Source organism: Phaethon aethereus (genome assembly GCF_964289735.1).
Source record: "Phaethon aethereus genome assembly, chromosome: Z".
NCBI classification, from domain to species: Eukaryota; Metazoa; Chordata; class Aves; order Phaethontiformes; family Phaethontidae; genus Phaethon; species Phaethon aethereus.
In genome coordinates, this window is record NC_138577.1 from 7321661 (window position 1) to 7337672 (window position 16012).

Genomic DNA, 16012 nt, shown 5'->3' on the forward strand with positions numbered 1-16012 from the left:
AAGATGTCAGTCAAAGCTGACTAGGACTCCATATATTTTTACAAATCTAATTTATAAAAAAACCTTAGGATTTAGTGTCCTGTAAAGAAATGGAAATTGGGGTCTCCCTAGCAAGCAATATACAATAGAAAAACTGATGTAGGATGAAGTTTGACTCCCAAAAGATACTGAATTACCATACTACTAATTTTTTGTTCCTCAAAAGGTAGTAAGTGCTAATTAAGTAAATATTTAAGTGCAATTACTACTTTAAATTTCTCTTAGTTAAGCTGCCCTTCTTGCTTCCAGCATCCACAAAATAAACCTTACAGTCTGTGGCTCCCTGTCCTGGTTTCAGCCAGGATAGAGCTGGTTTTCCTCACAGAAGCTAGTGTGAGACTGTGTTTTGGATTTGGGATGAGGAACTGTTGATAATGTGCTGATGTTTTGGGTTGTTGCTGAGCCGTCAAGGACAGTCCAGCTTCTTGTGCTGGCCTGCCAGCGAGCAGGCTGGGGGTGCACGGGGAGCTGGGAGGGGACACAGCCGGGACAGCTGACCCAGACTGGCCAAAGAGATATTCCCTACCATCCGACGTCATGCCCAGTACATAAACTGGAGTTGGCCGGGGGGGCGGAAATCGCTGCTCGGGGACGGGCTGTCGATCACGGGGTGGTGAGCAATTTCTGTATTGGGCCTCACTTGTTCTTGTACATTCCTTTGTTGGTATTATCATTATTGTTCCCTTCTTTCTTTCTGTCCTATTAAACCGTGTTTATCTCAACCCACGAGGTTTTTCCTAATTCTCTCCCCCGTCCCACTGCGGGAGGGAGAGTGAGCGAGCGGCTGCGTGGTGCTTAGTTGCCAGCTGGGGCTAAACCACAACAGTCCTTTTTGGCGCCCAACGTGGGGCCTGAGGCTTGAGATAATAACGGTTGCAGGTCACAATATCAGTTTATTTGATTTGCATCATGCTCTCGTCTTTGCTGTACATGTTAAGGATCGGTGTTGGTTTCTGCGGGCTGCTGTACTCTGCAATGATTAGTAATGTCTCGCCTGTGAATTTTGTTTTTAGAGCACTGACCTTGAGCTTAATGTGGTATCATCTGAGCTCTGTACTAAAGCCGTTACTGTATTTTGGCTACAGTCTTGTGGAGACAATTAGCAATTATACTTCTGCCTCTGAAAGGTTTTTTATGGAGGAAATGCAGAGTGGTACCTTTGCTACCCTCTATCATAACATTTCCTCCTTCATCACAATAATTTTTCAGTATTTTGAACACCCTTGGCTGGTTAAAATACCTCTATTGCTACTTCTGGGGAACATGGTTTCGGTTTTGTCTAAGGTTGGCAAGCAATTTAAGAATATCACCCGGAGATCTGCCCCAAGACTGGATAGTTATGAATGGCAGGGTGTGTGGAACAGCATGGGCAAATGCCTGGGGCGGTGGGCACCTCCGGTGTTTTGGAGCTTCACTCCCGAACAAGTGCAGAATCCTGATAAACTAGCAGAATATCTGGAAGAAGTATGCTGTCAGCCTGGCAGCTCCAAGGAGACACAAATCATTGCCATGTGCTGGGGCCTGGCCCATGCCTACCGAACCCTATTTAACACTATGCAAAGGGGAGAGAGGCTCTCTGGGTCTGATGGCAATGTGGCAGGCACTGTGACTACTCCAACCCCTGTGGCAGGCACTGTCACTACTCCAACTCCCACGGCGGGCACTGCCACTACTCCAACCCCCACGGCGGGCACTGTAGCTACTCAGACTGTTGCAGCTGAACCAGAGAACCAGCCCATCCCGGTATCAGTTGCCCCTGTACAAAAGAAGAAATCTTGGAAGCGGAAGTCAGCTCGTTTAGTAAGGGAGGAGGAAGATTCTGCTAAGAAGGAGCCAGAGGAAGAGAGTGAGGAGGCAGAGTGCTCTGAAGCAGGGCCATCACAAGCACGGAAGAGGGAAGAGAGCGAGTCATCACTTGAAGAGGAGGAAGAGGAAGAACTTATAAAAGAGACGGTAACTACCCGATCTCTATCCCTGAGTAAATTGCGAGATATGCGAAAGGATTTCAGCCGTCGTCCAGGTGAGCACATTGTCACCTGGCTGCTCCGATGCTGGGATAATGGGGCCAGTAGCCTGGAATTAGAGGGTAGGGAAGCCAAGCAGCTGGGATCCCTTTCTAGGGAAGGGGGCATTGACAAAGCAATTGGAAAAGGTGCACGAGTCCTCAGCCTCTGGAGACGACTCCTGTTGGGTGTGAAGGAAAGGTACCCCTTCAAGGAAGATGTTCTATGTCACCCAGGCAAGTGGACCACCATGGAGAAAGGTATCCAGTACCTGAGGGAGCTAGCGGTGCTGGAAGTGATTTATGGTGACTTGGACAATGGACAATCATCCAAAGATCCAGATGAAGTCAATTGCACGCAACCTATGTGGCGGAAGTTTGTACGGAGTGCACCATCATCATATGCCAACTCATTAGCAGTAATGGCCTGGAAGGACGGAGAGAGACCAACGGTGGATGAATTGGCTGGCCAACTCCGGCAATACGAAGAAAGTCTCTCTTCCTCCCTACGGGCCTGTGTCTCTGCTATAGAGAAACTGTCCCGAGAGTTCCGGCAATTCAAAGAGGATATGCCCTACCCTCCACCCATACGGACCAGTGTCTCAGCCATTAGGAGTAAGCGCTCTTCTGTTCAAGAGAGAAGATACAGAGGATACACACCACGAGCCACCCTGTGGTTTCAATTGCGTGACTACGGAGAGGACATGAGGAGGTGGGATGGAAAACCTACCTCGACCCTAGAGGCACGAGTACGCGAGCTGCAAGGAAAAACAATTACAAAAGGGCGTTCAGGTTCCTCGAAGAAAATCGTCGCTCCACTTTCCAGTGGGCAGCTTCCCAGAAAGAATAGAAGAGCTGATCTCACCTCTGATCCTCTTGAAGGGACTTCTGATTCCTATTTACAAGAAGTGGGTAACGAGTACTATGAGCAGGATTAGAGGGGCCCTGCCTCCAGCCAGGCGGAGGAGAGGGACAACCGAGTTTATTGGACTGTGTGGATTAGATGGCCTGGCACATCAGACCCACAGGAATATAAGGCTTTAGTGGATACTGGTGCACAATGTACCCTGGTGCCATCAAGCCATATAGGGGCAGAGCCCATCTGTATTTCCAGAGTGACAGGGGGATCCCAACAGCTGACTGTACTGGAGGCTGAAGTGAGCCTAACTGGGAATGAGTGGCAGAAGCACCCCATTGTGACTGGCCCGGAGGCTCCGTGCATCCTGGGCATAGACTACCTCAGCAGAGGGTATTTCAAGGACCCAAAAGGGTACCGGTGGGCTTTTGGTATAGCTGCCTTGGAGACGGAAGAAATTAAACAGCTGTCCACCTTGCCTGGTCTCTCAGAGGACCCTTCTGTGGTGGGGTTGCTCAGGGTCAAAGAACAACAGGTGCTGATCGCTACCACAACAGTGCACCGGCGGCAATATCGCACCAACAGAGACTCCCTGATCCCCATCCATGAGCTGATTCGTCGGCTGGAGAGCCAAGGAGTGATCAGCAAGACTCGCTCACCCTTTAACAGCCCCATATGGCCAGTGAGAAAGTCTAATGGAGAGTGGAGACTGACAGTAGACTATCGTGGCCTGAATGAAGTCACGCCGCCACTGAGCGCTGCTGTGCCGGACATGCTAGAACTTCAATATGAACTGGAGTCAAAGGCAGCCAAGTGGTACGCCACCATTGATATTGCTAACGCGTTTTTCTCGATCCCTTTGGCGGCAGAGTGCAGGCCACAGTTTGCTTTCACCTGGAGGGGTGTCCAATACACCTGGAATCGACTTCCCCAGGGGTGGAAACACAGCCCTACCATTTGCCATGGGCTGATACAAACTGCATTGGAACAGGGTGAAGCTCCAGAGCATCTGCAATACATTGATGTCATCATCGTATGGGGCAACACAGCAGAAGAAGTTTTCGAGAAAGGGAAGAAAATAATTCAAGTACTTCTGAAAGCTGGTTTTGCTCTAAAACAAATTAAAGTCAAGGGACCTGCACAAGAGATCCAGTTTTTAGGAATAAAATGGCAAGATGGACGTTGACAGATCCCAACGGATGTGATCAACAAAATAACAGCTATGTCTCCACCAACTAGCAAAAAAGAAACACAAGCATTTTTGGGTGTTGTGGGTTTCTGGAGAATGCATATTCCAAATTACAGTCTGATTGTAAGCCCTCTTTATCAAGTGACCTGGAAGAAGAACGATTTTAAATGGGGCCCTGAGCAACGACAAGCCTTCGAACAAATCAAACAGGAGATAGTTCATGCCGTAGCCCTCGGGCCAGTCCGGGCAGGACAAGATGTTAAAAATGTGCTCTACACGGCAGCCGGGGAGAATGGCCCTACCTGGAGTCTCTGGCAGAAGGCACCAGGAGAGACTCGAGGTCGACCTCTCGGGTTTTGGAGTCGAGGATATAGGGGATCTGAGTCCCGCTATACTCCAACTGAAAAGGAGATACTGGCAGCATACGAAGGAGTTCGAGCTGCCTCAGAAGTGGTTGGTACTGAAGCACAGCTCCTCCTGGCACCCCGACTGCCGGTGCTGGGCTGGATGTTCAAAGGGAGGGTCCCCTCTACGCATCATGCGACTGATGCTACGTGGCGTAAGTGGGTCGCGCTTATTACACAGCGGGCTCGAATAGGAAACCTTAATCGCCCGGGAATCTTGGAAGTGATCATGGACTGGCCAGAAGGCAAAGATTTTGGAATATCACCGGAAGAGGAGGTGGCGCGTGCTGAAGAGGCTCCACCATATAATGAACTGCCAGAGAACGAAAGGCAATATGCCCTCTTTACTGATGGGTCCTGTCGTATTGTAGGCAAACATCGAAGGTGGAAAGCTGCTGTATGGAGCCCTATACGACGAGTTGCAGAAGTGGCTGAAGGACAAGGTGAATCACGTCAGTTTGCGGAGGTGAAAGCCATCCAGCTGGCTTTAGATATTGCCGAACGAGAAAAATGGCCAGTACTCTATCTTTATACTGACTCATGGATGGTAGCAAATGCTCTATGGGGGTGGCTGCAGCAATGGAAGCAGAGCAACTGGCAACGCAGAGGCAAGCCCATCTGGGCTGCTGAATTGTGGCAAGATATTGCTGCCCGACTAGAGAATCTCGTCATAAAAGTACGTCACGTAGATGCTCACGTACCCAAGAGTCGGGCCACCGAAGAACATCAAAACAACCATCAGGTGGATCAGGCTGCTAAGATTGAAGTGGCTCAGGTGGATCTGGACTGGCAACATAAGGGTGAATTATTTATAGCTCGGTGGGCCCATGACACCTCAGGCCATCAGGGAAGAGATGCAACATATAGATGGGCTCGGGATCGAGGGGTGGACCTGACCATGGATGCTATTGCACAGGTTATCCATGAATGTGAAACGTGTGCTGCGATCAAACAAGCCAAGCGGTTAAAGCCTCTCTGGTATGAAGGACGATGGTTGAAATATAAATATGGGGAGGCCTGGCAGATTGACTATATCACACTTCCACAAACTCGCCAAGGCAAGCGCTATGTGCTTACCATCGTGGAAGCAACCACCGGATGGCTGGAAACATACCCTGTGCCCCATGCCACCGCCCGGAACACTATCCTGGGCCTTGAAAAGCAAGTCTTATGGCGACATGGCACCCCCGAAAGAATTGAGTCAGACAATGGGACTCATTTCCGAAACAACCTCATAGACACCTGGGCCAAAGAGCACGGCATTGAGTGGGTGTATCACATCCCCTATCATGCACCAGCTTCCGGAAAAATTGAACGATACAACGGACTGTTAAAGACTACACTGAGAGCAATGGGTGATGGGACATTCAAAAATTGGGATAAACATTTAGCCAAAGCCACCTGGTTAGTCAACACTAGGGGATCTACTAATAGAGCCGGCCCTGCCCAATCAAAACTTCTACGTACTGTAGAAGGGGATAAAGTCCCTGTGGTGCATGTGAGAAACATGCTGGGGAAGACAGTCTGGGTTACTCCTGCATTAGGAAAAGGCAAACCCATTCGTGGGATTGCCTTTGCCCAGGGACCTGGGTGCACTTGGTGGGTAATGCGGAAGGATGGGGAAGTCCGATGTGTACCTCAAGGAGACTTGATTTTGGGTGAAAACAGTCAATGATTTGAATTGTATTATGTTAATTGTTCAGTATGACATTACTACTATGGCTGCTATCTACCATATCAATGGTATTACAGTAAGAATCACCCAGACTGATGAAGAATGAGCTTCACTGAAACCAAGCAACGTGCAGCAGTGATGAAACCAGAACTGGCTTCAGCAGCTTGCGCCCAACAAATCCCTCGAGATCGACATCTTCGACCTGCAGATCATGGACATGGACCGTGCCAGATGACAATCCAACACCACATACCATCTCCCCTGCCCTGAGAGACTGCTATGATGGATGAAGCCCAGAGTCATGGACTGACTGAACTCCATAGACATTTTAAAGTGATGGCCCATGGACTAAGAGAGTGATATCTGTGTGTATATATTAAAAGACAGGAAGAGTAATAATGAATAATTGGAATGTATTGAAAAGTATAGGACCTGGGCATGACGTAAATGGTATGGAATAAGGGGTGGATACTGTCCTGGTTTCAGCCAGGATAGAGCTGGTTTTCCTCACAGAAGCTAGTGTGAGACTGTGTTTTGGATTTGGGATGAGGAACTGTTGATAATGTGCTGATGTTTTGGGTTGTTGCTGAGCCGTCAAGGACAGTCCAGCTTCTTGTGCTGGCCTGCCAGCGAGCAGGCTGGGGGTGCACGGGGAGCTGGGAGGGGACACAGCCGGGACAGCTGACCCAGACTGGCCAAAGAGATATTCCCTACCATCCGACGTCATGCCCAGTACATAAACTGGAGTTGGCCGGGGGGGCGGAAATCGCTGCTCGGGGACGGGCTGTCGATCACGGGGTGGTGAGCAATTTCTGTATTGGGCCTCACTTGTTCTTGTACATTCCTTTGTTGGTATTATCATTATTGTTCCCTTCTTTCTTTCTGTCCTATTAAACCGTGTTTATCTCAACCCACGAGGTTTTTCCTAATTCTCTCCCCCGTCCCACTGCGGGAGGGGGAGTGAGCGAGCGGCTGCGTGGTGCTTAGTTGCCAGCTGGGGCTAAACCACGACACTCCCAAAAAGAAAATTCAAGCTTAAAATCTAGAACTTGGTGCCAGGAATTCAGATTATCTCCTCTCCCATGCACTAAGTTTTTTTTTTTTTTTTAATCCTTTGTGTAGCTATCTATTTTAGATTGAAGATTAGAATCTTTATCACCTTCTGTTTATAATGAATTTGTTCCCTCTACTATTACACTTGCTCCATTTAGTTGCCTTCAAATATTTTGTAAAAGGTACATTTTTACAGTCCAAGCAGCATGACCTTGGCTATTGATGCAGGTTTGCAAAAATTCTATGTATTTATGCTCCTTATTTTAAACTCTATTGATGGCCAAGGATTCAGGAGTTATGGTAATATATTTAAAATATGTTTTTTTACTGTCAAAAGAAAATAAAATATAATTAAAATTTAACAGATGAGCATCTATTAAGTGGGCTCTACTCACAAATCACAGCTCATCATATTCTAATCAGTATACAACACCTTATTTGCACAGATGCTTTGCTACTCACTTTTTTTAGCAAGAGAGTATAATGATATACTTCCATTTACCAGGTGGATTTGTTGGAAATCTTTTAGCAGACTATTGAAGTTCAGAGCACTTCTACGCAGGTTAACATTCAAAATTTATCACTGGTTTCTGGGGAGAACATATGGTTGTTTCACCTTGTTTGACAAGCCAGCTATCACTGGCTGTTCACACTAAGACAATTAGCAATGAGTGCCACTCAATAATGTGAAGACTTTGCTCCATAAAGAGCTTATAGTAAATACCATCACAGTGAATTTAATTTTCTTTTTAGTTTTCCATCACTATTAAATCACTTAAGTGCCTTAAAAAGCAGCAAACATTTAAAGTACTCAATGAGACTAAAAATTCTGAGACCAGCTGACTTGCACAAGTACCCACAGACCAATTAATACCTCATCATCAGCCTGCTGAAGCCTGGCAACAGCATACCGCCGAACCGTTGGGTTGGTGAAGTGAGACGACAGAAGTTCTAGAGAGTCTTCCACATCCATGGGCTTCCACTTGCCCAGCAGCTCCAGTGCTTGCTTTGCCTCTTGTGGTAGGTCCCAGTTGACACATTTTAAGAATTTTGTCAAAGCCTCAATAGAAAGAAATTGGACAAATAATCAGTGAAAAGAAAGGTTGAACAAATGATTCAGAACAAAATATAAACTATTTCAGTTGGAAGGAACCTACAATGATCACCTAGTCCAACTCCCTGACCAATTCAGCGCTGACTAAAAGTTAAAGCATGTTGTTAAGGGTATTGTCCACACGCCTCTAACACTGACAGGCTTGGGGCATCGACCACCTCTCCAGGAAGCCTGTTCCAGTGTCTGACCACCCTTTTGGTAAATAAATGCTTCCTAATATCCAGTCTAAACCTCCCCTGGCGCAACTTGGAACCATGCCCGTGCATCCTGTCACTGGATCCCAGGGAGATCAGCACCTCCGTCTCCACGTTCCCTCCTCAGGGAGCTGTAAAGAGCAATAAGGTTGTCCCTCAGCCTCCTTTTCTCCAAACTAGACAAGTCCAAAGTCCTTAGCCATTCCTCATAGGACATTCCTTCCAGCCCTTTCACTGGCTTTGTTGCCCTCTTCTGGACACAGTCAAGGACCTTCACATCCTTCTTAAATTGTGGGGCCCAGAACTGCAGACAATACTCAAGGTGAGGCTGCACTAATGCTGAACACAGTGGGATAATCACCTCTTTTGACCGGCTGGTTCATCATACTGTGTTTGATGCACCCCAGAATGTGGTTCACACTCTTGGCTACCAGGGCACACTGCAGACTCATATTGAGCCTGGTGTCGACCAGTACCCTCAGAACCCTTTCTGCAGGGATGTTCTCTAGCCACTCCTCTCCCAGCTTATACTTGTGCCCAGCATTACTCCATCCTAGGTGCAGAATCTGGCATTTTGACTTGTTAAATTTCATCACATTAACAACAGCCCAATGCTCCAGTCTATCTAGATCCCTCTTGCAAGGCCTCTTGTCCCTCAAGAGAGTCAATAGCACCTCCCAGTTTCACATCATCATCAAACTTGCTTCATGGTGCATTCAATTCCTGCATCTAGATCACTGATACATTGAACAGGACTGGCCCTAGAATTGAATGCTGAGGAACAGTACTGGCGAATGGTTGCCAGTCCAGTGTAGCCCCATTCTCAACATCCCTTTGAGCTCTACCTTTCAGCCAGTTCCTCACCTAGTGCACCGTGAACCTGCTCATCTCACAGTTGGACAATTTATCCAGAAGGATGCTGTGAAATTAATGTTTCACATTAAGGTAGAATTAGATTCAGACTGTATTTATATAAGCAAAGACCTGAGATCTTACTCTTTAATAATTTTTCCTTGCTGAAGACAAAATTGGCAACATTGGTATTTTAAGCCGACAGTCAGTATTTGTAGAAAGACTGCTGTAGGAACAGCCAGTTCATATGATATAAGAGGGAAAATTACAGTCACCAATTTTTAAATCAGTTACACTGTAGAAAAAGTTAAAATAATCTTGACTAGCTTTTAAGACACTGAAGCTCTGTATCTCTGCAAGGACAGAACATTGTAGAATGAGTACCAGATGAAGCACCTCTTGCATTAATAAGTCCTCTCAAATGAGTCAACTTACCTTCTCTTGATTAGTAAGGTAATATCTGAATTTCCAAACTAGATCCTGTTCCTCATATGTTAGCTGCTTTGTCGGTGGATAACTCACTATGATCTATTAGATACACAGTCAGAAAGTGAGTTTAAAAACATGAACAAGCATAATCAACAAGTTAACAGACTACACTGTGACAAAGCACAACACTGACAACACACAAAAATAGGTAGAAAAAAAAGCAACTTTCCAACAACACAAAGTTCTCATGCTGTCATGGTGATGCTCCTCAGTTATGTGCTTGACTGAACTGGCAGCATAGGCAAACATACAGTTACTTTAAGACTACCATTAACACCTACATGGCATGTGCACAATATGCATTCTTCCCCTCCCAAACCTGTTTTAAAAGAAAAAGCACAAGTACCTTCTCCTCCTTTCTGAGTAGGACCCACCTAAATAAGCACTTGTAAGAAGCACTTGACATTTCTTCATTATTGATTTTCTTAAACAGAAATGAACTGTATTTTTCTTAAATTGTCACCATATACTATTACCAACCTACCTAATAAAATTGAATTTAGTCATCATACAACTGACTTACATTAAGCTGATCTCGTGTAGCTGCATTAGGCTTCAGATCATGATCAGAAGGTCCACTTCTTAAACTTCGAGCAAGCTTGTGATGTTTGCTTTCTACTAAGTTCTCCTAAATGCAGAGGGTAAGTCTGTATTTATAAATATTTAAACTCCAGCAAAAATTACTACTGAAATGACACCATCTAGCAAAGACTCACCAGTATCTTGAATAAAGCAGGAGAATTAAAATTCATATCTAAAACTACAGTGTCTTGTGGATTTTTTTCTGTTGTTTTAGAAGAAATTCCTTCAATAATATGTGGAGAGTCATTGGGGATTTTGAGGTTTTCTTTTGTGTTTTTTTGGGGGGGAGGGGGAGGTTGGGGTTTTTGGGGGTTGGGTTTTGGTTTTTTGTTTGTTTGTTTGTTTTTTTACTTTACGCAATTTACAAACCCTATCTTACCTTTTGGTGAATTGCTGCAAAACGCAAGCGTTTCATTCAACACATCTGTGATTTAGACAGCACTCAAACGTGCTAGCTGCTTTATAAACATTTTTAGGATGTTTGCAGTATAAAGCTTTGTATGCAAGAAAAACTTTTCAAAAGTTTTCCCACTGTTAATACCATGTTAGCAACAGTAGGAGCCACAGTGTCCATGAGACCCCAGCAGCCAAGGCAGTTTTCAGCATTATCAGACTTGCTCTTGCAGTGTTAGATTACACAGTGCTCAAACAGTGTCGCCAGTAGAAGCCCACTTACATTAAGGTTCCCAAAGCTGCCAATACCAGTCCCACTGAATTGGCTTCCACAATAATGGAAATCTTTTCTAGAACTGTATTTAGGCACTGTCTACATGAAAGACAACATACAAGAGAGTGTAGGGAGAAAATATTTTAACAGATGAAGTGACCAAGAGTTACTGCACCTTGCTCTCAATTTCTTTTCTTCAGCTCCCTCTTACCTGATATTCCCACCCTCTGACCTCTTCTGCCAACAAATCCCCCTTTTCTGCTTTCCTACACCTCAAAAGCAAGCACTTCAGGTATTCAAAAGAGGAGATGAACATAAACATTAAATCAATTCTTGTATTTTACTCTAGCAACAGGAAAAAAAATTACAAAAAGTCAAACCCACTGATATTTCTCAACTGGTCAAATACATTATTCCACTGGAATTTTAAAATATTGAAGGCAGCAATATAGGCAAGTTTTCATTTCCGTTTATGAAAACTTCAACAAAAACACTATAATACATGTTGCCCTGCCTGAAGCATGCTTACCATAGACATCTGGGGATCTGGAATCTTAACTATTTCAGAACTTGTTAAAATTGGAGATGACTCATCACCATCCTGAATGACAAAAAGTAAAAGGCATATTAAACATCTCAAGTTTTAGGAAAAATACATGTCATATTAATGTATTGTGAATTATATCACAGTGAAAGAACAATGCAACTCCACCTTCCTGACTTTTGATAGTTATAAAGGGGAAAACAGAAAATTCTTTTTCTTGTAAGTTTTTGCCAGATGATAAACAAGATGGCAAGTCAGCTGAGGTTTCATCCAAGGAGACACAGCTTGGCAACTCACTACTCTGCTGGCACAAAGGCGAGTGGAGAAATTTGCCATTACCATTACATGTGTCCTCTGGAAGCACAAAGAGAAACCACATCAGGATCCACACTTCCACCAAAACCAAATCACTTCCTAGAAATAACAACCATGTTGCAGACAATATTTCCTAACAGTACAACATAGATGGCTTTAGGAAGGCATACGTGTGCCTATGTACCACAGGTTCCACACAGAGCATGACAGCCTCTTCCAGAAGTTCCTGCTGTGCTGCTCTTGGGCAGTGGAACAGAAGCCCCTTAGTGTTCCTTCAGGGAGTCTAACCTGCTGCTGCATAAATAAGGGAAAAGAGAGGCTGAAAGTTTCCTGTTTGAACCAGGAAGAAGGAAAAAAATACAAAGCCTGCCAGCACATGAGACAAACAGCAACTCCATTTCCCTCTTCCAGTTACAACCAGCCGTTTGGTTTTTTTGTTTTTGGTTTTGGGGTTTTTTTGGGTTTTTTTTTTGGTTTGGTTTGGTTTTTTACCTTAAAAGTGTAACTAAGCATTAGTTGATACAATCTACAGAAGAGCATCTCATTTAAAAGACAGTATAAAACAGTAAAACAGAAAAAACAAGACAACACCAGCATAATATGTACAATACTGTATTTACACTTAGTTTGTTCTCATTTATTTTGGAGTAAATTTCAGCTCAGAATAAAGGGGTTTCTTTGGCATGTCAACATTTCCCTCAATAACGTAAGTTCTGAGATAACTTGCTCAGGTTTGCTTCTGCCCCCACCCTCCTTTTTTTTTCCTCCTGCTTTTCCAATCACATATGTCTCTTGGGTTGGCTTTGCTTTTATAGTTTTCAGATGCAACTTTCAAAAGAAGTGAGGGGCTTCTATCAAAGGGAAGAACAAGTCACCAACAAGACACAGGAGTTAAAATTGCCATTAACATATCAGGACAAACATTTTTTTCCAGCTACATAAATTTGGTGTTGCTGACTACAGTAGAAGATCTTACTTCTTTGAGAGTTATTAGTGTCCCATGCCTCTAAAGTAACAATTTTACAGTCAAAATAATGACAGTGACTACATGCACATCCTTCCTAATGAAGGGAAATACATGTAATCTGGCTGTGGCTAGTGATGGTCCCAGAACAGGAGCAGGACTGCTTTTCTGATTAGTCTTTAAAAAAAGTACTCATGCAAACACTGAAGAGGACATTTGCTTACAGTTTCTCTGTATTAAAACCATCCTGCATAAATAATGACCTTGGCTTTAACCTAACTGTATAGAATTAATAGCATTTCCAAAGTATTTCTATTACAACAAGATACTACTGCATCAATATAACAGTAGACAGAACTGAGTCAGAGCCACATTGACAGCTGAGCACTCACACTGTACTAAAACTTTTGCCAACCCATCACACAAAACTTTCAAGTCATGTTATACTAGTTTTGCGAAGTTAAATTACGTAAAAAACAAGTTGAATTGTTTGGGGGAGAGGGGAAATCCTTCTGAAAACAAACACATCCAATGACAAGAGATGACAGACTGATTTTTATCTACTAATTAGTTATCTTCCTAATCAAAACTATAATCAGGCTGCAATCTGACTTCACCTTTATAAAACAACAAAGGGTTACCAGTGACAAACAAGCTTCCACTCCATTTAGACCCTGCACATAAAAGCACTGTAGGAAAAACTTGACACAGGAGTGGATTCACTAGCAACTAATAAACGTTGAAACTCCTAGAGAGGCATTTATAACATCCATTTCCCATGTGAATTCTCTAGGAATAAGTAATAATAACACCCATACTACTACATCTTTCTCTCACTGAAAATATTCAGGTAAAATAGCTGTAAAAGGAAAGAGTCTGACAAAGCTTTTAGGCTGGTGAAAATGGAGCACCTACCCCATGACCAGAAGTCCATGAGAGCTATTACCAACTCAGAACTTAGTAGGATGAGAATGACAAAAGCACAATTGCCTAAAATTTGCTTTCTTACAAAACTAAAAAAATACACAAAGCCTTCCAGTGCCTCATGTCAAATGTTTATAATACCCTCTAAAACGAAGATTGGGGATTTTTCTTAAGACCAGTGTTAGCAGAATGATTTCTAAACTCATTGCTGGCATCTCTTTTTGTAACCTCTCAAAACAAGTATAATAACGACTGTTCTTTAAACTCCTCTTCTCAAACCTAGGTGGATTATGCTGAAAAGTCAAGCTGAAAAGCTCTAGTTATTCAGCTCAAGCACTAGGAAAACTCTGTTCCTAGGGTTTCATTGCATTTTAGAACCAAGCCTTAAACTTAAACCAAAACTTGCTATGAAACCAAGTTTCGCCAAGCGTTCATGGGACAAGTTACTGTGTCAGGAATTAACACCATTTTCAGAAGAGACTACTTTGTAAAACCCTCAAGAAGGCACAATGTCATACTTGGAAAGCATCACAATGGATCACTGTGACCTTGACCATACAAACTTACTAAACCATACCAATGCCTGAGGGTCAGCTCTAAACTAGGATTTGAATTTGGTCGGGTACCTGCTTTGAAGTGCCTCTCCTGATTATCGCTATGTAGCAAGCTTTGGTTTATAACATGGAGGTTTTAGAAATACCTAATGTCCTCCAACTGCCAACAGCCATTCAGCCCACGGGACTTGATTAAAGCTAGTCCCAAGTATAAGCACAGAGTGCAGATGCTGGGCCTTCAGCAACAACTTCACTCTGTAAATCTGCTCCTCTTGGCTGCATGACTTGCTAGCACAGCCAGAACCTGAGATGACCTGCTATTTTGCCACTGGAAAACAAAAGCAACATCAATACTAAACAGCATTAATTTGCCTTAAACTATATAGATTCATAGAATAGTTTGGGTTGGAAGGGACCTTTAAAGGTCATCTAGTCCAACCCTCCTGCAATGAGCAGGGACATCTTGAACTACAATATGTTACAGAGCTTTAGAGGTATTTCACTACATTAAGGTCAGTATATGTGACTGTATATAAATATTACAGTCCATTTAAGAAGCCAACAAAATTTGCAGAATTTTCAAAACCAGCAAGGTTCTTCTGTACTTTCCTGAAATATCAATAAATATGGAGGTTCTATTTACCTTACTCTTCAGTCAAAACATCATTTCAAGTAACACCAAAGGGATCCAACTTCTCCCATACAAAAAATGGACACCCAATGCTGTAGACACTTTTTCTTTCTTTCAAGCCATGAAAAAGGCTCTGATAATCAGACTACTTTCTTTCTTTTTTTTTAAATAAACCAGATGCAGCATTGCAATCAATTTCTTTGTTCAAAGGTTGCACTTGAAACCTGCACAAAAACACATTAACGATAAATGCTGGTGTTATGTGCACTTGAAAGTCACACTGAACTTTTGCCTAAATGGGGAATCTGAAGCGATGCTCTCATTATTAGCATCTTGTGCTATCCTTCACACCTCGAATGCTGTATTAAAATTAAGTTAATAGAGAACGTGGAAAAAGCCACTGCCACACCACTTCATTGTAATTGAATGTTGAGTCAAAGAATCTCAAATTCTATCAGCCACTGTTTAACAGGCTAGTTCTTCGTAAACACTTGAAAACAAATTTATCAACAAAACTGTGACAAGTAATCTCCACTTCGACTATCGGTCACAGGCAGGTGACAACAGAACCTACTTTCATTAGACTCAATATACTGGATTGGTGATGCTGGATATGTATACTGTACAATGTAATTGGAAGCATGACAAAACTGAGAAGACAGGCAGTAATTTATGTACTCTTTCCTACTGCTGCCAGAAAAGGGTCAAGAACTTGTTGAAAAGTTACTTCATAACAACAAATCCCTCAAACTGCAGTTAGTTATAGCTTTAATATGTACTGTTACACATTGAATTACTTTATTTCCACAAGAGCAGCCAATTCATAGTTATTTTGTTCCATGCACTTTTAATATGCTTCAGAAACATCCGTTGAAAGAAAGACACATGCTTCAAGTCTGAATCTTCTTTCCCACACCTTGCACATCTGTGAAAGCATAATGATGACAAAAAAAAAGAAAGGGTT

At 43.4% G+C, this 16012-nt stretch overlaps 1 protein-coding gene across 1 annotated transcript in view; it reads right to left on the reverse strand.

Moving 5' to 3' along the window:
- The window catches only part of PIK3C3 (phosphatidylinositol 3-kinase catalytic subunit type 3), a gene marked incomplete at both ends in the record, with an annotated part of 75733 nt that overhangs the window by 44473 nt on the left and 15248 nt on the right, over positions 1-16012 (reverse strand). Inside the window, 5 exons of the mRNA XM_082013731.1 lie at positions 8093-8278; positions 9814-9906; positions 10391-10495; positions 11126-11215; positions 11646-11717. Of these exons, the coding sequence (XP_081869857.1) occupies positions 8093-8278; positions 9814-9906; positions 10391-10495; positions 11126-11215; positions 11646-11717 (546 nt within the window). The remainder of the gene's footprint in view (positions 1-8092; positions 8279-9813; positions 9907-10390; positions 10496-11125; positions 11216-11645; positions 11718-16012) is intronic.